The sequence below is a fragment of the Zingiber officinale genome, chromosome 8A, assembly GCF_018446385.1.
Source record: "Zingiber officinale cultivar Zhangliang chromosome 8A, Zo_v1.1, whole genome shotgun sequence".
NCBI lineage: Eukaryota > Viridiplantae > Streptophyta > Magnoliopsida > Zingiberales > Zingiberaceae > Zingiber > Zingiber officinale.
This window is the reverse complement of record NC_056000.1, coordinates 58119982-58143261: the sequence shown is the minus strand read 5'-3', so window position 1 is coordinate 58143261 and position 23280 is coordinate 58119982. Positions and strand designations below refer to the sequence as shown.

Here is a 23280-nt window from a genome sequence, read left to right as displayed (position 1 = left end):
TCTATTTTTAATGTTTTTTTATTTTTTAATGTTTTTTAATTTTTTCTATTATTTTATTTTCCTATTTTTTATTTTTTTAAAAAAAATTATTAAACCTTTTTTATTAGTTTTTACATTTTTAAAATTTTTTACATTTATTCTATTTTTATTTATTTTAATTTTTTATGTTTTTTTTATTTTTTCATTTTTATTATTTAAAAAATACATTTTTTCTGTTTTTTATTTTTTTAATTTTTAAATTATTATTATTTTTTTATATGTTTAGTCTTTTTTATATTTTTTATGCTTTTTATGTCTTTTTCTTTTTTTTTAATTTTTTTATTTTATTTTTTATATTTTTTGTTTTTTTGCTTTACGTTTTTATGTTTTTTCACATTTTTCTCTTATCCGTGGGTATTTTGGGTAAAAAAAATCGTTAACCCCGGAATTAAGAAAAACCTTAGTTTTCTGAGATTTTCCGATTCCGGATTACATGCCCCTTTTGCTGACGTGTCGAGCATGGAACATTATTCGAGAATCATCAATTACCTAAATCAAACAAGGTTTTCGTTGATAACCTTTGATGGATAACCAAGGTTATCAAAGATAACCCCCAATCAAACGCACCCTTAAAGCTTTGGAGACTCTAATAGACTTTAATCAAATCTATTGTTGTCACCCAAGCAGTCATCCTAAGCTCCATTATATAGAGTTTGAAGGAAACGTCCAAGCTGTTTTCCCGCTACCAGTCGACTAGTAAAGTCACTAGTTGACTGACCTTTTGGAAAATTGATTATTACATGCCAACGACTCGATACCAGTCGACTGATGTCATGGCTAGTCGACTGCTCCACATGGGTTGAGCAAATAAAAGTATTCTATTCACTTCCAGTCAACTGTCCAATCAATTGAATCCTACCAGTTGATTGAGACATACACCAATCGATTGGTAACCCTACAATCATTCATGCACTCGTCATCACCAGCACAACTTGACCTTGTCTTCTAGCCTCCTCCATCAGCCTTGTATCTCTCATATCCTTTCCCATCCTTCACGCCTTGCCTTTAAGAATTTCCTTCAGTCTTGTCCTTTATTGTCGGATCTTCCATTGCCAAGAGGCTCCTTAGCTTCGGGTCTTCAACCTTGCCAAAAATAATTGGACTTATGTTGTTAAGATCACACTTGGACTTACACCGCCAAAACTCCTTTTTAGACTTTTCCTTTGCACCTACACACTCACAAGCGCATATCAAATACAACAATAATCTAGCTTAAACCTTTGCCTAAACATCAAAACATAGGGTCACACTGATTGCTCTAGTAATCTTCCTCTTTTTAATATTTAACAATCCATTTAAGTTAGGGAAACATATAATGCAATAACATGCAAATAAATATGCAATTTACTCATACATATATCATAGAACCTAATTCTTGACTTCCCCTTCACCTAAGCTCCCCCTTGAGTTAGAATTTCTTGCAAAGGTATTTAGGTTTCACTTGAACTTAAACTTCTTCCCATTTACCATACATCAAAAGGAACTAATATCCCAATTATTAGACTCTTTAACATCTAATGACCATAATCATCATGTATTAATTCCTCATATAATTATATACATGTATATCATCTTTTTGGTCATTTCCTAATGTTGAAAAATAATTTCAGACTATATCAGTCGACTGCCCTAGAGCCCAGTCGACTACCTCATCGAATCAAACTCACAGAGTCATTTAGTATTCGATGAACAATGTTACCAGTCGACTGGTAACTATATCAGTCAACTGGTACACTATTTCAGCCCAAACTAGATTTTGAACTCAATTTCAGAAATGCACTAAAAATTCCACAAACCTTTAAATTTTTTAAATTTTATGGAGAGATATATTTTACCATTATCTACTTAGAAAAAATATATTTAAAAATATATCTATCATGGATCCCAATATTAACACAAAATTTAAAATTATCTAAATGGTTCAATTGAACATTGACCTAAAGTTCTAGTTTTCACTCCCTCTTGATGTATCTGTCTATACTAAACAATAATACATCCCTAACATTAGTTCATATGACATATATATATATATATATATATATATATATATATATATATATATATAACAATTATCATGCAATATGAACTCCATTCATATTCTCATGTATGAATCTCATCTTCCTATGTGCCAACCAACTAGATTAGAAATTGAAGTTCATCTCTAACCCCTTTGGAACATTCCATGACCCATCAAAAATCCCAAGCAAGGTCCACTTGAGATCCATTGACCATGGGTTTTACTTTGACTCTTTGAGCTCCCTTAGAGCTCTTTACCAAAGCCACCTCCCTAGGTTACTCATCTAAAAGTACTAGGGCACAACGGTGTACCTCAGGTGACACTTGGCCTACAAACTTAATCTTCTTAACCTTAGACATATTGTCCTTGATTAATTTATCCTTATCCTTAAATGACTTTCCCTTACCATTTCTTGATTTCTTTTTGCTATAGTCATATGTCACCCTGGCGTATGACTTTTCTTTAATCTTAGAGAATTTTTTCTTGCCATTTGTACTTGTAATCATTGCATGTGACCTTCTTTTGACCTTAGGGAACTCTATTGTGGCATAACCTTCAAAGTGCTCCATGGGTAACTTCCTCTTACCCTTGTTTGATGAAGACTAGTATCCCAAATTGGATCTATCACCATTGGATTTTTAACTATCTAACACCATACTTAATCCCTTAGATCTAACATTGAATCTCTCAAGAGATTTTCCTAACCTATCAAGCTTTTCCCTTAAAGTTTGATTTTCTAATTATAGGTTTCTAACCCTAGAATCCACTTGTCCACTATAGACATTCTTGGACCTACCCACTTTCCTAAGCAAATGTCTCTCCTTCTTGGGACTAATGTCTTGGTTTTCAACTACTTTCCTCTTCATAGGTAAAGTAAATTATTTTTAGTTCAGTCTAACCTTAACATTCGATTTATTAGGGTTATCAACTATATTTGCCCCATTTCTATCGTTATACCTAAATCTATAATTGTATATGGGTAAATAACCTACATTATTTTCTCTAGCATGCATGTCCCTAAAACTTGAATTAATATTAGAATTGAAAATCAAGTTAGGGATTACCTTCCTACCTACCATTGGAGCTCCCCCTTGACATCCATATGGTTTCATTCTTCTCCATTGCTTTAATTGCTCCATCTTCATGAGCGCTCCCTTCCTTGGACATTTGGTGTGGTAATGCCCCTTTTGACCACATGTGAAGCAAATGATGTGTCACTTCTTCTTCTTGGCATCATCCTTTCTACAATTCACATTAGATTCTAAATGAACTTTAATGAGTTTAGGATTTACCTCTATTACCTTCTTGAGGGAAGGACACATAGTCTTGTAGTGTCCTATTTTTCCACTCTCAAAGAACTTGATGTAGTTCTTCCCACTCTTTCCGGTAGATGAGTTTGAGGGTTGAACTTCCAAGACTTTTTCACTATCTTGGATTCTTATTTCTCATTTGAAGATATGAACAGTTCCACTTCTTCCTCCTCTTCAAATGTTGTGCTCGTCTTCACATCAGATTGGTTCTTCTCCTCCTCTTGGACCAATGAGTCATTCTCCTTAAGCTCCTACACTTCTTGTGCTTGTGTAGGATTTTCATAAAGAGCAATCACTTTGCTCCATAGCTCATGAGCACTTGTACTCACCTACATGTAATACAATATTAGAAGGTAATAAATTTAATACAATTCTAATTACCTTCTTGTTAGCCTCCAATTATAGCCTTTACTCCTCGATCCAATATTGTGGCCAGAGGCACTTCCCCTTCTTGTCTGTTGAAGATTCGAAAGGAACTTCTGACACAGTCCAATAGTCCCAATCCATTTGGAACTAAGTCTCCAAACGTTTCCTCCAATACTCGAAATCTTTTCGATCGTATAGAGGTGGGATTCAGATATCCCATCCTAATGATCTTTCTGACTCCATCATCTTCCTCTAGCACTTGCTACTCCGGCGACTAGTCCAATGAAGAGCGATCCTACTCTGATACTAATTATTAGCACCTTTATGTCTGGCTAGAGGGGGTGAATAAACGGTCACCCTCTTCGATCACTTCCTACGTTTGTTAACGTAGCGGAATACCAAAACAAACAAAGAAAAACTAAAATCTAGAAGCTATAAATAAAAAAAATCAAACCTCTAACACATTGATTTACGTGATTCGAAGATTAATGCTCCTACTCCACGGCTGTCCATAAGGTGGATGATCCCTCAGTCCATCATGTAAATTAATCCCTGAAACTTCGGCTAGCTCGATCCTCCTTCTCGGTAGAGAAACCTCGCCATAATTTCTTGATCACACACAAGGATCACATTGAGAGCTTTAGAGAGTGTACTAGGCTTTAACCAAGTCTATTGTCATCATCCAAGCTAGTCATCTTAAGCTCCATTATATAGAGCTTGGGGGAAAATATCTAAGTTATTTTTCTGCTACCAGTCGATTGGCCTCTATGAAAAATCAATCGTTATATGCCAACAACTCGATACCAATCAACTGTTCCACATGGGTTAAGTGAATAGAAACATTATGTTTGCTCCCAATCAATTGCCCAGTCAATTGAACCCTACTAGTCGACTGGTAAACCCTAACACTAGGATTTTACCCTTAATACAATCACTCATGTACTCGTCCTTACCCACACAACTTAACCTTACCTTCTAGCCTCGTACATCAGCCTTACGTCCCTCAGATGCTTCCCCATCCTTCACGCTTTGCCTTTAAGAGCTTCCTTCGATCTTGTCCTTTGTTGTTAGGTCTTTCATTGCTAAGAGGCTCCTCACTCCGGGACTTCAACCTTGCCAAGAGTTTCTCGCTTCGGGACTTCAACCTTGCCAAGAATACTTAGACTTATGTTGCCAAAATCAAACTTAGACTTACACTGCCAAAACTCCTTGGACTTCTCCTTTGCACCTGCACACTCATAAGCGCATATCAAATACAACAATAATCTAACTTAAACCTTTGCCCAAATATCAAAACATATGGTCACACTAAATGCTCCAACATCGACCACTTAGGCATGGACTCCGCGATGCTACTGCACACCTCACTTCCGCTGTATCTGCAAACCAATGGTTAATTAAGAGGGTTCGTTCAATTGAATTAAGAATTTCTTAAATATAGATAGATTTAAATTAATTAAGTTAACATATAATTATGGATTAATCAATTATATATAATAGGAATAAGGAATATATATATATATATATATATATATATATATATATATATATATATATATATATATATATATATATATATATATATATATATATATATATTATGTATTTAACGTGTGTAGTAAAAATAAAATATAAATAATATATTATGTATATATAATATAAAGTATATGATATAAAATGGGTATATAAGAAACTATGGTATAGGAATTATAAACATTTAATGTAGTATGTAATATAATATGTATATAAGAATTGCAGATAATAACTAAATTAATAGAATATAGAAAATAAATAATATAGAAAATTATATAATAATGGAAATAAATATATATATATATATATATATATATATATATATATATATATATATATATATATATATATATATATATATATATGAGATTTTAATTGAAGATATGGATATGTCTTTGAAATTATGTATATGATATATATAGGTAGATATAAAAGATTTGATTGAATATTAAATTAATGACTAATATGATATATTATATATAAAGTGAGCATTCATATTAGTTTCCCTATCAATATCTCTAAATTTTAAGGTAAATCATCAACTTTATTAAATTTAGAGAATCTCTTTTCAATGCATGGTACACCAACTACTCTATAATTTACCATATCTTTATTTATTTATTATTATTTCTCTCTCCTCTATATTTTTTTATTATTCATTTAATGTTTAGGGTAGTGTTTTCATTCCCTAAATTTAGGGAGTTACTGTTCATAGAATCTAAATTTAAAGAACTAGTAGGGTATCTGATACAAGGGATTTTTTTAGGTAAAATGTAAAATTTAAGGTAAAATGTATATTTAGAGTATTGAATGTGGATGCTTTTGGACGTGTATTTTTTAGAGAACTATAATATGCCAATTACTATGTATATATATGATATATATATATATATATATGGAAATATATAATTTGATTCAATTTCAAATTAATGACTTAGTATTAATAAACTCTAATATGAATTAAAAATATTACCATGCATAGCTAATATATATGTGGATTTATATAAATATGAATTTATATGCCTATGGATGGATATCTAATTAATATGTAAATAAAATATTTTATATGATATAGAATACATAATAGGAATTATATAGTTGGAAACTGTATCATAAATATATTTTATAAATATGTATATGTAATATGTAATATAAATTATATAAGAAAGTATGTATAATAAATTTTAATATGTGTATTAAATATTACTATATATATATATATATATATATATATATATATATAGGAAATTTTATTACGATTTGATATACATATAATAAGATTTATATGGTACAGTCGATAGAATTTAGATAAAATTAACGCCTCCACTTTATATAAAAATCCTCCCCTAACCCAACTTGTGATATTCATTGCCGATCCTAAGAAAATTTCCCCCATCCTTTGTTTCTCCACCGGTATTATAATTTCAAGGGAAGACAATGAGTAATAACTAAGTACTTAAGGTATGTTCCTAACCTTGTTTAATGCTCTAGTTAGTTCTATAATTTTGTGGAATTAGGATCCTGGCACTCTTGATGCATTAATTAAATTATATGTATACCATATATTAATTAGTGCATATACCCTATGGAGGTATGGTTTGATACCGTTGATGAAAAGTTGCCCCTGCTAGCTTGCATTCTCCCTTTTTGCTAGTTTCTTCCATGAAAATTTAATTCTTCTCTCCATGGTTCAAGTTTTGGCATACAAAAGACAATTAGGGCGTGTTTGGTTGGGGGTTATCGCTGATAACTTTGGTATGTTATCAAGGATAACTTTGTTTGATTTAAATAATAATTGATTCCGGGTAATGCAACATTCTCGCCATGTCACCAATCAGGGAATATAACCCGGAATAAGAAAACCTTGGAAGCCTTAGGTTTTTTACAATTCCAGGATTAACAAAAATTTCATTCCAAAATTATCCTCCAAGAAACGACGAGCAGGCGGGCACTGTGGAGCAAATCGTCGGGACAGAGCAACGACGATGATTCGCCCGACTGTGGAGCAAATCGTCGGGATAGAGCAACGACGATGGTTCGCAGAGGAGGGAGACAGAGGAAGAACCCCAAACGATTGCGGGTTGTGGATCGGCAGACTTGCAGGCTTCCAGGAGGGCGACGAGACCGACGACATTGCTGTGAACGTACAACGCTGGATTCTGGATGGCGTAGCGGACGCCGACCTGAGCAGAGAGATGCATCACATGGGTGAAGGGCATGGTGTTGAACAGCTTAGCGAGGAGGTGCGCATCGTTGACGTCGCCCTCGACGACGAACACCCCGTGGGACGCGAGCAGCGCCTTGTGGGCCTTCTTCAGGGAGGGATCGTAATAGGCATTAAAATTATCAAGCCCGACCACGTCGTCGCCGCGGTGGCGAAGGGCTAGCGATACGTGGGATCCGACGAACCCCGCCGCGCTGGTGACCAGGACAGTGATCCCTTCGGGACGGCGCACGACTGCGGAAGCACGGATCTGGCGTTCCCAGTGGAGGCCACCCCACGAGGCGGATAAATATCGGGACGAGGTGTCGACGAAGCTGTGGAAGCTGAGATACGAAGCGAAGAGGGCGATGACAAAAAGAACCCACAGGAAAAGAGTGCTCGCCGAAGCAAAACAGCGTTGAAGTTTGCGGCTCGCCCCGTGCGTCCGTTCAATCTTCACCTTCCCCGGAGTCGACGGGAACAGATCGTCCTCAAGCATCCTGACCATCATCTTCTCCTCTCTTCAATCTTTGTAACAAGATTGATTGAGATACCAAATGTCAGCGATTGGTAAATTTAAAATCAATTATAAATTTATTTATTACATATTTTATCAACTTATTAATTATTAATATTATTAATTTAATTTAATTTATTTAAAAAAATTAATTGAATATCAAATTCAACTAAGGGTAATATAGTAAATATTAAATTAAATTATAATATTACCTTGATTGAACCAAACAACATTAGGATTATATTTTATTCTCCATAATCTTGGTTATGTGATTACTAGGTAATCACATAACTAAGATTATGTATGATAACTTGAACCAAACGTACCCTTACATTTTTGGTGATTTATGGTAAAAGGGTATGCATGTGTAGCTCGGTTGCAATACTCTAGTACGTTAATGATGCTAAATGGAAAGTATATACATGTGTGGGTTATAAAGGGGTATGCATGTGTGGCTCGGTTTCAATACTTTATTATGTTAACGGTGCTCAATAGAAATTATATGCATGTGTGGGTTATAGAGGGTATGCATATGGAGTTTCAGTTTCAATACTTTGGTATATGATAAGGAGGTTTATGGAAATGATATGCACGTTCTGCACTATTTAGAATGATATGCCATGTGTGTAGGAACTCAAAATCCATATGATTCAGAATTTTGTATACTAGTTGTTGGATACAATAAGGTGTTATGGGTGTTTACAAGCATGAAAACAATTTCTATAAGGAGATAGTTTGATCAATAACTTATATTACGGTACTGCTATAGGCAACTAGACCACCATAACAATATGTTTATAAGTACGCATGCAAATATGTTTAAGTCATGTTCATGCTTATGCTATGTTATTAGTTTTGTTATGTATATGTTCATATTTTGTTCATGTTAGGTTCATGTTTATGTTCCTTTTTACATAGTTATATGGTTGAGTATGACTGGTGTCCTTAGCTCGGGAGCTCACTAAATTTACGTGGTCGAGTGTAACCGGTGTCCTTAGTCCGAGAGCTCACCAAATCAACGTGGTCGAGTGTGACCGGTGTCCTTAGCTCGGGAGCTCACCAAATTTACGTGGTCGAGTGTGACCGGTGTCCTTAGCTCGGGAGCTCACCAAATTTACGTGGTCGAGTGTGACCGGTGTCCTTAGCCCGGAAGCTCACCAAATCTACGTGGTCGAGTGTGATCGGTGTCCTTAGCCCGGGAGCTCGCCAATCTTACGTGGTCGAGTGTGACCGGTGTCCTTAGCCCGGGAGCTCACCAAATCTACGTGGTCGAGTGTGATCGGTGTCCTTAGCACGGGAGCTCGCCAATCTTACGTGGTGGAATGTGACCTGTGTCCTTAACTCGGGAGCTCACCAAATTTTACGTGGTGGAGTATGACCGGTGTCCTTAGCCCGGGAGCTCACCAAATTTACGTGATCGAGTGTGACTGGTGTCCTTAGCCCAGGAGCTCACCAAATTTACGTGGTCGAGTGTGACCGGTGTCCTTAGTCCGGGAGCTCACCAAAATTCTATGTGGTTGAGCACGACCGGTGTCCTTAGCTTGGGAGCTCACCAAACTATATAGTTGAGTGTGACCGGTGACCTTAGTCCGGGAGCTCATTAACTCTATGTGATTATGATCTTTTCCATGTTTAGCTTATTTATATGCTTATGCTTCTGTTCATCCATAGTATGTACGTTTATGCCAGCTAGTATATTTATGCTTATGTTTATATACATGCTCATGATTATATCTATTTCATGCTTAGTTTAATTACATGCTTATGCTTATGCTTCTGTTCATCCATGGTATGTACGTTTCTGCCAACTAGTATGTTTATGCCTATGTTTATATACATGCTCCTTGTTGTGTCTATTTTATACTTAGCTTGCATACATGCTTAGGCTTATGTTTATGCTTGTATGTCTATGTATACGTCTATGCTCATGTCCATGATGTGCTAGTAGGTAAGACCTAAGTCACCTTTGATGTGGTTTCCTTTAGTACACTAGATTATAGACGCTAACTAATGCATAACATTATTTTAAACATGCTGAGTCTCTCGACTCACAGTTTATATCTCTTTTTTTTTCAGACAATGAGATGAATGGGATAGGAGGCATTGACTAATGAGCCGGCTTAGAACAAGGGCAGTACAATCCGAAGGCCTTCTAGATTAATTCCGCATGTAGTTATGTTTTCTTTTGAATCGTCTATGTAATTTTATTTGAAGTAAGGAATCATTATGAAAGTATGAGTAAGTGACGTCCGCAGGTTATGTATTATATATATGTTAAAAAAAACTAGGAGTGTTACATCCGCAATGCTGCTGCGTGACTGAGTGAATCAGGGCACTCGGAAGTGATTCGAGCGCTACGGGTGAGTCCAAATTGGGGTGCCTAAATCATTTATGGATACCTATATATATATATAATGCTATTCTACACCCCTTACGTCGCATACCCCGTGAGCACCTAACATAATTTTTTGTTTGAATTTTTTTTAGACGTAATATTATAACTCAACCCCTAAATTATAAAGCCAAAAGCCTAAATGGCTAAACCCAAAATTGAGAAAAAAAAACTTGCCCACCACGCATTCGCGCGCGCGCGCGCACACACACACATATATGGGTACCCTGCAAACCCTTATCCTGCACATGGGTGACTGAGTGTAAATTCAAGCACTTAGAAGCCCGTTCGAGCGCCCGAAAGCTTGTCCGAGTGCCCTGATCGGCAAAAGTGAATCGGGACGCCTAGATTTGCACTCAGTTGCCCATGAGTGTGCAGAGTAATAGGTATATGTATATGTATATGTATATGTATATGTATATGTATTTTTATGCTGCGGACGTAAGCTACAGACTTACATTGTGCGATAGTGCATTTCAAATTTTTTTTTATTTTTTGGTTTATATTTTTTTAGCTTGAGGGTATGTTATTTAGAGTTTTGACTTTAGGGTTTAGGGGTTGAATTATAGTATTAAACACAAAAAAAAATAAACAAAAAAAATAGATGTGCACAGGGTGTAAGGCGTAAGGTTCGCGACATATCAAACCTATATATATATCGTGGCACCTAGCATTTTTTTTTGTTTCAGATTTGACTTTAAAGTTTTGGGTTTAGGGGTTAAAGTATAGTATTAAGTCTAAAATAAATTTTAAGCAAAAAAATTATATTAGATGCTCACGAGATGACGCAAGGGGTGCGACATAACATAACATACTCTCTCTCTCTCTCTCTCTCTCTATATATATATATATATATATAATATTTTTTAATTTGTTTTCCTCTATTATTGTATTAATCATAATTACTTTAATATTAATCGGTAGATTTTGATCAAAATCTATTGATCGACTTAGAAAGTCTCGATTATACTCATTCCAAGACATGTGAGTTTCTAAAGTAGCTAGAAGTCTAAATATACCCTCCTTTACTATTTTGAGCTTCCCTAATAGTGCAAATGAGAAAAAAGTCTTCAGCTAGAACACTTGGGCTTGATCTTCTAGAAACTAAGACCACATTGGACTTGATCTGAGAGCATACCAAGACCAAATTTGGCTTGACATGGGGGTCTTGGTCTGCTCTGAGATTATGCCCAACATGGTCTTGGTCTCTAGGAGATTAGACCTAACGGGTCATAACCTCCAAGAGACCAGATCAAAACATTCTAACTAAAAGTTAGTATAATGCTGGAGCAACTCTAGAGAGCCCAAAATAAGAAATGGATGGCATTTTCAGACTTTTTACGACTTCAGAAATCTGCATGACCTTAAATAGATGCAATCTGAGCTTTATAGGTCGATTAATGAGTTTTGACCGAAATTCACTAATGAACCCAAACTATTTGGATTTTTGCAAACTAGTACCCATCTGATAAGATTGAGTGAGAGGAAGGTAGATATGATGTCAAATTTTAGCTTTGATCAAGGAACATTATGGCTTGGTGTGGGAAGACTAAGCCCAACTTGGTCATGGTCTGCTTATATCAGGCCCAACGTGGTCCTGGTCTCTAAGAGCATATCAAAACCAAGTTGGGTCTAGTCTCCCCACATAAGGCCCATAGTATTCCTTGATCAGAACTAAAGTTTGATATAATATCTATCTTCCTCTCACTCAATCCTATTGGATGGGTGCATATTTGTAGAAATCCAAATAGTTTAGATCTATCAGTAAGTTTCAGTTAAAATCCACTTATCGACCTAAAAAGTTCAAATTGCATCCATTTTACGTCCTGTGAATTTCTAATGTCGTAAAAAATCTAAAAGTGTCCTCTATTACTTATTTTGGGCTCCTTAGAAGTGCTCCATTATTATGATAACTTTTAACTAGAATGCTTAGGCCTGATGCCCTTATATCAAATTCAACTTGGTCTCCTCTCAGAACATGCCTAACGTAACTAAGCGTTCTAGCTGAAGATTTTTTTTCTCCTTGTCACTATTAGGGAAGTCTGAAAATAATATAGGATGATATATTTAGACTCTTTGGTATTCATAAATTCATAGGACTTAGAATGAGTACAATTAAATTTTTCTATATCAATTAATAAATTTTAACTGAAATCCACTAATGAACCTATATTATTTGAATTTCTATGAATTTATAATTATATGAAAAAATAGAGTTTTGAGAAAGTAAATTTGATGTCAAATCTTTGTTCTAATTTTAATAGTTAGTATTTAAAAAAAAAAATCAAGTTGTATAAATCGACACGTGAGAGAATGAGATAAAGAGATTTACTTTTGAAAGAGTGAGAGAGGGGATATTGAAGTTGCATGCATCCAAATTATAAAAATAATTTTTATATTTAATTTTCAAGTTATAGAAATAATTTTTCTATTTAATTTTTTAAATGTGGCTTGGATTTTACAATTGACAGAAGGATAGAACAAAAAAGCCATTCAAATTAATACACCTTTGGTCATTTTCAAAATATAATACGTGATTTGAAAATTTTCCAAATTGCACCCTTGGGTAAATTTATCAACTTAATTAAAATTATTTAAATTTAACTAAAATCTCTTTAATTGGATTAAAATTACTTTAAAATCAGGATCCCTGAACCTGTGTGCAGAAGACTTGCCACCACCGTTGATGTTTCACTTGAAGCATATAGTTAACATTTTGAATATGATAAGAAGGCAGGGTGAGAAAACTCGATATTTGTTGCATGACAATTTATACTACGACAAAGCTTGAAAATTCAAGAAATGCATCAGTGATTTGTAATTCTATCATTGCGCACATGAAAGCTAAGTTAGTGACAATTTAACTATATACTTCAAGATTGTAGTTTGATTCCCTATATCCGCTTTGGGGTGAACAAAAAGCTAATAACATAACAAATGCCCAAAAGTTGCTTCAACTAAGCTTGCCTACTGGGGTTAGTATGCCTCGGAGGAAATCAAAAAACAAAACAGAGCCTGGCAAAAGGAGCATGGCCTTTAGTCATCTGAGATATACACAAGATCTAGTGAATTTGGTGGAGTCATACTCTTGCGTAGACAATTCTGCACCCTCACGCTAGATTCATCTTCAAAAGCTCCTGACTCCACGATTTGATCATCTGCAGGGCAGAGCAACAAAACATCCTTCATAGATGGTTCAGTGTCTATTTCAATATTCTCTATTTGAAAGAGACAAGGGCGTGCTTCATGAGCATCCTTCACAAGTTCATAGGGTGTCATGCTATGGCAACCCTCCGTGTAAATTACAGAACTATCAACATCTTGACCTCCACCATTTCCACTGGCACCTATCAGAGCTAGACTCTTCCCATCAGTTGCTGCAGCTTGTGCACTTCGATGCAAAAGACTATCCAGTAATTTCTCCTTTTTCCTCCTTTCTGACCTTTTATTTAACAGAGGTTCTGCGTCATCATCTCCCTCAATTTCATAATAGCCTAATGATGGAATCATAACTGTGCATCCATTTCCAGAGGTTCCCTGTTTTCTTCTTTTCGAGGGAGTAGAAACATGCTTCCTGTAATTTGATGTTCTTCGACGTTTTGGGACTTTTTTGGCCCCCATTTGAGATTCAACGTTTTCCAGCTCTCCAAATTTGCTTTGCACCTGAGATTCACCCCTATCGAAAGATGTATCTAGAGAAGCATGAGCTACTTCACCTGAAGATTTGAAATACTTTTTTAAACTATTTTTTTCTTCAGTATGTGTGGCTTTCTGTCCTTTGTCATGCAATTTCTGTCTGCGAGCTCCAACCCGAGAGGGCAATCGTTTTTTCATGTCCTCCGTCTTGGCACACTTTTCTTCAGCTGAAATATTAAATAGAATGTTCATAGGAAAATTGATTTGCGAATTATTTGTTACAAAATTTTATTAGATGCAAGGAAAAATTAAAGGAAATGCTAGCATTTATTGTGAAATTAGTTCAATATTAGCATGGTAGCATCCAGATTACCATTAAATATCCCTCTAGAAATACCAATGGCAAAATTCAAAGTAGTAATTAAATTATGAGCAATAATATACAAGTTTTATATCCCAAAGCCAAGGAAATGTAAAACCTCTAGAAAAGTATACAACAGATCCTCACCATTTGAGTTGATTTTTTCGTAATTAGATTCAGGTGGTTCTGGTGAGATGGAGATCCCAGAATGCAATTCCTTATGGCTGCAAAATCAAGAGAACAAAGTTTTTTAACTAATTATAGGAGGAGATGTTACTAATTGAAAGAAAATTTCAGCAACTGGCTATAAGCAATTTTGCATAACTAGCCCTTTCCAAAAGTATCTGATAAGATGCACATATTACAAACATAAAATTTAACATAATTGCAATACCTAGTTGGTTTGGCTGCAGACGGTACAACAATTTGAAGTGACTAACATAATTGCCCAAAAATTTACAAATTTATACTAGTACTCATGGTTCTTGAATACCACCATTATCTTCACCTTTTTTACTAAACTAGATCGATGCATATTAGAAGAAACTCAATGGAACTGATTTTTGCTGTTAAGAATTTGTTTCTCTCTCTTCTCCTTTCATCATAGAAAACAAGAATTTTATTGATAAGTTCAAATTAAAAAACAAACAATCAAAAGTCACTAATAACAAAAGGAATTTAAATTTTTTATAAAAAATTATTAAATTTAACAAGGAATAAAAGTAGCTAGGACACTATTTGAGCAAAAGCACGATATAGATAAAGCTAGTTGACTCTGTTTAATCAAAAGTGCAGAGGCTCAGGATTTTGTACCCTGAAACATGATAAGTTGTAAATAGTACACAGTTGAATCAAAATGATGATTCCTTTTAGATATATTAGTGTGATCAGAATATTTTGACTGATGAACATCTGTAAATACAACAGAGCATTATCAACCTGCTACCTCAAATGTAAAGGGTGAGCTAGAAGGCAAACCTAGAAGTGACTCATCAAACAACCCCGGATGCGATGAAAATGCAAAATATTCCCAAATTATTTTGGGGCAATGAGAGTAAAAAAGCTAGCTAGCATATGCTTATATAGTTAGATTCACATCTTGAAATATAAGAACACAATGTAGGCAATAGGAAATAGGCCCATTGTCTAGTGCCTAAGCAGTAGACAGGCGCCTATGAAGGAGCCTATACAATCGACATTAAAATAATATTAAAATAGAAAGGAGAAATAAATAAAATTAAACATGACTAATATATATATATAAACAAAATAAGTTTACGATCATAAAAAATGTTATAATTATACACATAAGTTATAGAGGCAATGAAGCATTTCATATTTCACATTGGAACGAATAAAATTAAATGTACAAAATATAAAATTAATAATTTAATCATAAATCTAAATTGCAAGAAAATTCATAGCTAGTTTATAATTAGTGACATGGTATGATATAAAATATAGATAAGAAAATTAATGTGAAATGATCAAGCAACTTATAAAAAAAATAAAAGAAAGGATTTTTTTTTCCTTAGACCCGTTTGAATCACATAATATTACAAGAATCATGGATTATAATGATATAATAAATGAGAAAGTAAAACTAAAAAAATAAAATCATACCTAAGCCCAAAATAATATATTACTGCATTTAGAGGCATATAATGCTATAAATCCCCACGTGTATTATTGATCTCCCAAATACATCAATATCAAACCTCAATGCCTTTACTTTAATTTAATTTACTTTTTATCTCTATCTATTGCTTCATAGATAAATACCATAGTTAATTGAGTATCATCGTCCAAAAATTGAAGGATTTTATAAGTGGGTCACATATATAGAACTTCATTGATTTCAAATCAAATCACTCAATACAACATCTTGCACTCTTTTCTTCAAGTGGGCCTGCAAGAGAAATTTTAACCAATGTTTGATATGCAAACCTTGACCTAAGAGTCTTTTTTTTTTAATATGTCATTCAATATATGGAATGATGTGGCAAATGTAATCATAACAGATCTTGCTAGCTTACCACCCTAAGTAAATCTATTAATACAAATTGAGTACCAATGTATAACGATAAATAAACACAGAAATTCACTTGGCCTTCAAAATGATATCATAAAAGAAAGAAGGTTACTAAATATCTGTAAGAAAAAAAAAATGAGTTTCCGGTCTACCAGCAGTAAATTTGTGACTTGAGAGTGGCTCTTGAATATGCTGCCAAGTATTTCACATAAAGATACAGGCCAGTAGTCAAATATAGAAAATCAGGGTTTAACTAATACATTATTAACAAGCGAGAATCGGTCTATCTATATCATTAACATGTATATTTTCAATAAAATCAAACACTAATCTTCGAATTTCTGGTTCTGCATCTTTTGAGGTATTATTCATCATTTGAAATACAGTTAAAGATGTCCTAAAATAAGCATCATTACTCAGTTAATGGACTCAAAATGCATGCAAACTCAACTGTAATTATACTACCTGTTCCAGTACCAAGATATGAATGAGCTGTCAAGAGATTGATTTGGCAACAAGTTCTTAGAGGAGTCGCTGACTAAAGTTCTGTTCCTGTTTGATGTGATTACATTTCTGCCAAGTTCACACTGCAAGAGAAAATGACAACATCAATCTAACTATGAAGTTCACTGAATCAGAGTTCAAATTTCAAAAAGAAGTTTGATTCAACAAGAAGTACAGAAGATTAGTTTACATTCATTTGACGAGCTTTAACATCCTGATGCTCTTGTAGATCATGATCAAACATGATGCTATAGCCCGCTGCTGGTCTCTGAAGTAGGTAGAGGAATGAAAAATGATTTTAACAAAACCACACCAATATCTAAAATAATACAGCTAACAAACCTGAGGATCCATAACCGAACTGGAACTTATGGAGTTCATTGTAGCTTGGAAACTTGAACCGTGATCACTGTATAGATATATGCAAATTAGGCACATGATGTAAGTTACTATATTTAGAACTAGCATTTAAACATGGGATAGTCTAATGTGTTGCCTGTGATCTCCATTATTGTACTTGATCCACAGGAATGCGTGTATCATCTCATGTAGTAGAGCATTCTTAAGATCACACATAGATTGGGTACTCAAAAATGGTTCAGACAAGCATATCTCACAGCCCCCGCTATAGTACTCACAGTAGCCGATATAGCTGCATTTATCAATCAAAAGATTAGAAAGTTGTTCAACAATCTTATCTATTGAACCTAAGAAATAAATTCCAGTTAGTAACTGTATAGCAAAAACCACTGCCTGGTGTTAAAATAAATATAATCATGGAATGCCTGAAGGAACAATAAGAAAAAAAATGATCTCTAGTATGAAAAGAACACTAAACTAGAGAATTTGAAGCGACAACAAAAACAGCAAACTGACAATTAATGTCCAACTACTTGTGGAAATGTAATCAAGGAGCTTGCCTAGTGTGATGCCTAGTATTCCCACAGCATTCAATGCCCTTAGGTAGATACTTGGCATGTAACCATGAAGCATTATGATGCTTCCCTTGTAGATAAAGTTTCTGAAAGATGTGAAAAGAAAAAAATTTACCCCTTGACTTCCCTCGATGATAATATGAATAATGAGAAAGGTGGATAATGAATTGAAACATCTGAGGATTTTCCTTTTATTTCTCAAACAATGGCTTTCAGTTGAGTTAGCTACACCAAATATTTCTATGTTATTGACTTATTTCTATGATGCTAGTTGCCTATTTTGCTCATATACAGAAATCTCTTATTCCAAAGCCTTGGAAACTCCAAATCACATATATTGTAAATATTTTTGACCTAGAAATTTTTGACAAATATTCTTCAACTTTTCCACCCTTTAAGACTTTTTTTGCGTTTATATCTTCTTATCTCTTCCATGTGACATTGCTTATGCTTGTAATTTGTGCTTCTTGAATAAGGCAGTTAATGTAGATAACCCTTGAATGTCTTCCTGCTTGTCACATTTGGGAATACTGAATTGCAGCAACTATCATGGATATCCTCCCACCTTTGTCTACAGCTAGAGCAAAACCAATCGAGCTAATAGTAGACATAGCTTAATTTATTTTATCCAACAAAGCTTTAGGTCTCCCCAACACCTTCACATTGGCAAGCAAGTACAACTAATTTGAAAATAAGTTCTAAAGGGCTTTATGTATATATCAATGCATAAGGATCCTGCCAAGGTAGGGTAGTCTAGGGGAGACACATGTAAATTAGTTAAAAAAAAATTAAAACGTGTTACATAATAAATTCATGCCAAAATAAGGAGCTTTAGTTCTACAGAGCATTCATGTCTCCATCACAAATCTGACTTTAAGGTCACAATGTCACCAGTTCATGCCGGAGTCCTAAATGTAAGTGTCCTTACATCTGCTTAATGAATTTCATCACTCATATTTTGGTTCATACTAGAAGCAACACTAAACAAGCAGAGAATCAAAGAAGAAAATTGATCCAAAATAAATAAATAACGTAGGAAAAAGAGAAGAAGGAAAAAAATCAAAAACACAACAGAAACGAGACAGCATAAGTAATTATACTGCATAAGTCCCAAACAAACAAGACTTTGAATAAAACAAAAGGCCAAATCAATTGTGCAACGAAGCTAAGGGGAACAAGCAGTGCCGGGAGCACTATCAAACAACGGGGAGAGGCAAGCGATTCTAGTTGGCAGTGACAATCATAAACCCTAGTGTTAAAAGACCACAAAAAGTTTTCTTTTACCGGAAGCAAGCGTAAAGAGATTAGAATAACTAAAGTCAGCGTCGCAAACGATGAGGAGAGGAGTTTGTCGAATACCGAGTGGAGGAGGACCAAGACACGGCGCAGCAGCTGAGGGAATCGTCGAAGTAGAGAGTGTTGTAGTGGGAAAACATTTCGTGGATGTCCAGGCGGAGTTCACCGGCAGCCGCATCCGCTCCTGTTTCAACTGCCCGTGCGGACGGCGTGATCGGCCGGCGACGGGCTCGGTTTCGCCTTCGCGGCGGCATCGCAGAGGCTCCTAACTCGCTCGCCCGCCCGCCCACTCTTCTACCACCCAACTTTATTATTCAAGCATTCATAAATGTAACAAAAACCTCATATTCATATTTCCACACTTTACCTTTAGTAAAGCCCTAAATATCGTCGAGCCGATCTGTTACGGTTGCCTTCTCCCAATCACGAAGATCGTTGCATCGCTCTCGGTCTCCTCTTCCCAAGTGTGGAGCTCCTCGTCGGTGGTCCGTAGGAGCCTCCTCGAGCGTCGACGTGCTTGGCCCAGTCTGCCAGTGTCCGTCGATCACCAATCGAAGCCTCCGCGTTCGTCAACTTGCTCGGGCTCTTCGCGGTTTGCTCACCCAACCCTAGTCGACACTTGTGAGGGTTACATCATTCGCAGCGAAGGCAAAACCGTCACCTTGGCCCGGCAGGCCGGCCCCAACTGTCAGAAGGTAAATTATGAAGCTTCGGCCATGCAAAGGGGATGAGACAGGGGCATTCCACATCTCCAGGAAATCTATCGACGGCGATATCCTTGCGTAAACCACATGTACTAACTTAATTATACGTCGATTTTAAGTGCTCCACGCGATTGATTATATATAGAAAGTTAAATCGGAAAATTATAGATGATCTCTAGGGAAGGTACCTCATGGTTATCCCATGATATTTGATTCTAACAAAAATGATTACACTCATCCCAATCACTCGGCCAGTCGCCAAGGCCAACCACTGCATGTCAAGAATAGCACCAATGACAACCACCCCCATCCAAAAAAGGACTTCCCAATGCATAATAACTCAACTACCTCTATTATACAATAACAATTTATTTATATTATTACCTTCCTTATATATGTTTTTTAAATCGATACCTTGTAGCAACTATAAATTTATAACTATTACAACTAAGCTCTCACATAGTTATAACAATTATGATTTCATAATTATTATACAATTGTAACAATTATAATTTTGTAACTACTATAACATGAAAAAAAAATTAAGACAAATAATTTGAAGCCTCGGATAAGGATTTAAACAATATTTTTTTAGTCTGAAATCTGATCGTTACGGGTTCTATCCCATAATTAGTTGTAGATCTCTCTGAATAAGCTACAATTTGATATATTATACGTCACGTATTTCAACTATAGTTAAAAGTTATGTCCTCAAAATTTAGGATTTAATATTTACATTGTACTAACTACGAAACCATAAGTGATACAACTACATACATATTAGTTGTAATAGTTACGAAACCATAAATGGTATAATGTAAATGTTAAACTATAAATTTTAAGAGGTCATAACTTTTGACTCGCTTTGAACCATGCAACACATAATATATCAAATTGAAGCTCATTAAGAGATCTACAATTGATTCCAAGATAGAACTTGTAACAGCTTGATTTCAAACTCAAAAAATATCATTTAAATCATTTTCGAAGTCTCCGAATAGTTTTAGTCTTTGAAAAAAAATTATGTTGTAGGAGCTATGAAGTCGTAGCTATTACAATTGTGAAGTAGCTACGAAACCGTAGCTACTACAACTATGTGGCAACTCAATTCTAGCAGCTATGAAACTTTAGTTGTTACAACGGGTTCGTAGCTACTACAACATATCGATTTAGATGTGAAAAAATAGGAGAGAGATAATAATGTGAATAAGTTGTTACTGTATAGTAAAGGGTAGTTAGATAATTGTATATGGGAGAGGGGTGTCCTTTTGATTAAAAAAAAATCAACATAGTGCATCCCTTTAACGATTTGGTAAAAAAAAACGATGCCCTTTTGACTTTTGCCTTAGAATATTTCTAAATTTTCAATATACACTATGAAAATATTCTTGATAGATTAGGAACCACAAAACTCCCATATATTATGAAAACATCTCTAAAGCTCTAACATAATATAAAAACATCTCTCATCCAAAATATTCTTAAAGCTCAATATATTATAGAAATATTTTTAATCAAGAATATCCCCGAAGCTTTGACACACACTATTGAAATATCCCTACTAAAATATCTTCAAAGCTCAACACACACTATAGGAACATCTCGAGTAGGAACATCCACAAAAGCTCCAACACATTATGAGAACATTCTCAATTGGAATCATCTTTGAAGCTCTAGTACACTATGATAACATCTTGACCCCTCTGAAACAAACATCTTCGACCAATATTGGTAGTGGACAGAGCCCATGGCGAACATTTAGTCGGTAGCAAGCATAGAGTATTAGCGTTGTCACCTTTATTACCTGATATAGCTTCACTAACCGACGATATGCTGAAGTGGCATCTTACAGAGACGATCAGGAGCCCAGTATAAAAGAGTAGATAAGGATGAAAATTATGTTCTCTCTCTCGTGCATACACACTTAGCACAACACTGAGTTCCCTCGGGACAGTCTAGTGGCTAGCGCATGAGGTGTTGCCATCATGAGGTCTGAGATTCGAATCTCGGCATCGCCGAGCTAAATGTCTCTCTCCTGTGCTAGTCACTATTATAAAGGTTAGTAGTCACCCATGATTTACCTCCTCCGTGTTGGTCCTGAGACAAGTTGGCGGGGGTGTTGGGGGTGAACGTAGTCACCTTTTGCCACCACTTAGCACAACACTAAGTTGAATGTCAGAGGGGTCACATCGGTTATCTTCAATGACATACAAGTAGTGTGGCAAACCAAGGAGTCAAGGCGAGGCTTTAAGCTCTACTAGATGGCCCTTGTAGAATGGTGTAGTCGCATCATTTTGGCGAAGGAGGCTGGTGAGCACATGGAGAAAGCCGATAGACCAGCATGCTAAAATTTTAGAGGAATAATGACCACCACTAGTTGGAGCGGTGTTGGAGATGACTGTTAGCCCCATTTTGCTAGGGTAACTAATGTAGCATCACGATTGATCCGGTGATGAAGAAGAGGGCTCAGCCGTACAGTGGTCAACAACACGTGGAAGTCAAAGTCAAGAGGGGCAGCCCAATGTTCTTGCCGAGCGGGGGAAGTCACCTCGCTGATCGGTTGTGATAGCGCCCCGGCCGGCACGAAGACAGCTCGATCGCAGGGCGGATTTCCGATGCTCAGGGGTTCTCGTATGAAAGAGTCGATTCGCCGAGCGGCATGTCCGCTCGGCCGAGCTACCTAAGGTTGCATGCCCGCCCGAGTATGCGACCGAGCGACTCACCCGCTCGGCCTAGTAACAGACGAGAGAGAAGAGGACAAAATGGGCAGCTGACCATATCCTTCTCGAGACATGCGCCGCCGACAGACAGCATGGTCAGTGACTAGACCGGGCAGAAGATCGTACGGTGGAAGTTTCCACTGTCATGTTGGAGATATGTTCGGATGGTTGCGGTATGACGTCAGACACACTTTTCTGACACGCTCATTTTGAGGTATGTTTTGAGGAGCGTGCACACCTCGGGAAGCATGCACGCCCCCCCCCCCCCCCCGGATCCTATATAAGGATTCCTAGACTTCAACGAAGGTATGCGCGATTCTTTACTGTAGCTACAGTCTCGTTACTTTGCTTTATTACGCCGGTGTCTGACTTGAGCGTCGGAGGGCCGTTGCTGGGAACCCCTTCCCGGCTCGGCTTTGTTGCAGGTTCATCGGAGGTCCACGTCATCTTGGAGGTCATCTGAAGACAGCAGCGAGCGCCACGTCCCCAGCGCCCGTCGACTCGACTCTCGGACAGGATCAATTAGCGCCGTCTGTGGGAACGCACCTGAATCCGGGCCGAGAAGATGGAGGAAGCTGGGCGTTCACACACCATGACACTCTCTCCCGAAGAACTCGACGCACTCATCCATGCGCGAGCGGCAAAGATAGTGGAGCAGCAGCAAAAAGTGTTAGTCGAATGGATGGCGCAGCAGGCGACCTCAGCGTCGGGCGGT

At 36.2% G+C, this 23280-nt stretch overlaps 2 protein-coding genes across 3 annotated transcripts; both read right to left on the bottom strand.

Annotated features, from left to right (window-relative positions):
• Nucleotides 1–7184: 7184 nt before the first annotated feature.
• Nucleotides 7185–7979, bottom strand: LOC122010861 (UDP-glucuronate 4-epimerase 1-like). Its single transcript, XM_042567332.1, has one exon. The coding sequence runs from the start codon at nucleotides 7977–7979 to the stop codon at nucleotides 7185–7187; it is 795 nt and encodes a 264-aa protein (XP_042423266.1).
• Nucleotides 7980–13188: 5209 nt separating this feature from the next.
• LOC122009167 lies at nucleotides 13189–20158 on the bottom strand. 2 transcript variants are annotated; one of them, XM_042565194.1, is made up of 9 exons: nucleotides 20034–20158; nucleotides 19509–19918; nucleotides 19205–19435; nucleotides 17407–17562; nucleotides 17253–17319; nucleotides 17101–17178; nucleotides 16872–16993; nucleotides 14522–14598; nucleotides 13189–14240 (listed from the first exon to the last, which is right to left on the bottom strand). In XM_042565194.1, exons 3-9 carry the CDS (start codon nucleotides 19393–19395, stop codon nucleotides 13414–13416), a joined length of 1518 nt encoding a protein of 505 aa, XP_042421128.1. In that variant the 5' UTR covers nucleotides 19396–19435; nucleotides 19509–19918; nucleotides 20034–20158; the 3' UTR covers nucleotides 13189–13413. The 2 variants fall into 2 exon arrangements, with proteins under 2 accessions (XP_042421128.1, XP_042421127.1); XM_042565193.1 differs by lacking the exon at nucleotides 20034–20158 and having other exon boundaries at nucleotides 19205–19432; nucleotides 19509–19967.
• Nucleotides 20159–23280: the final 3122 nt, after the last annotated feature.

What these genes read in the sequence shown, in the direction of transcription:
- LOC122010861 (XM_042567332.1), bottom strand. Translation starts at nt 7,979, where the DNA reads ATGATGGTCAGGATGCTTGAGGACGATCTGTTCCCGTCGACTCCGGGG.
- LOC122009167 (XM_042565194.1), bottom strand. Translation starts at nt 19,395, where the DNA reads ATGCCGCCGCGAAGGCGAAACCGAGCCCGTCGCCGGCCGATCACGCCG. An exon ending in TCTTGGTCCTCCTCCACTCG is followed by an intron (nt 17,563 to 19,204) that starts GTATTCGACAAA and finishes TGATAAATGCAG; the next exon opens with CTATATCGGCTACTGTGAGT. An exon ending in ATATCTTGGTACTGGAACAG is followed by an intron (nt 14,599 to 16,871) that starts GTAGTATAATTA and finishes TTGATTTTGCAG; the next exon opens with CCATAAGGAATTGCATTCTG.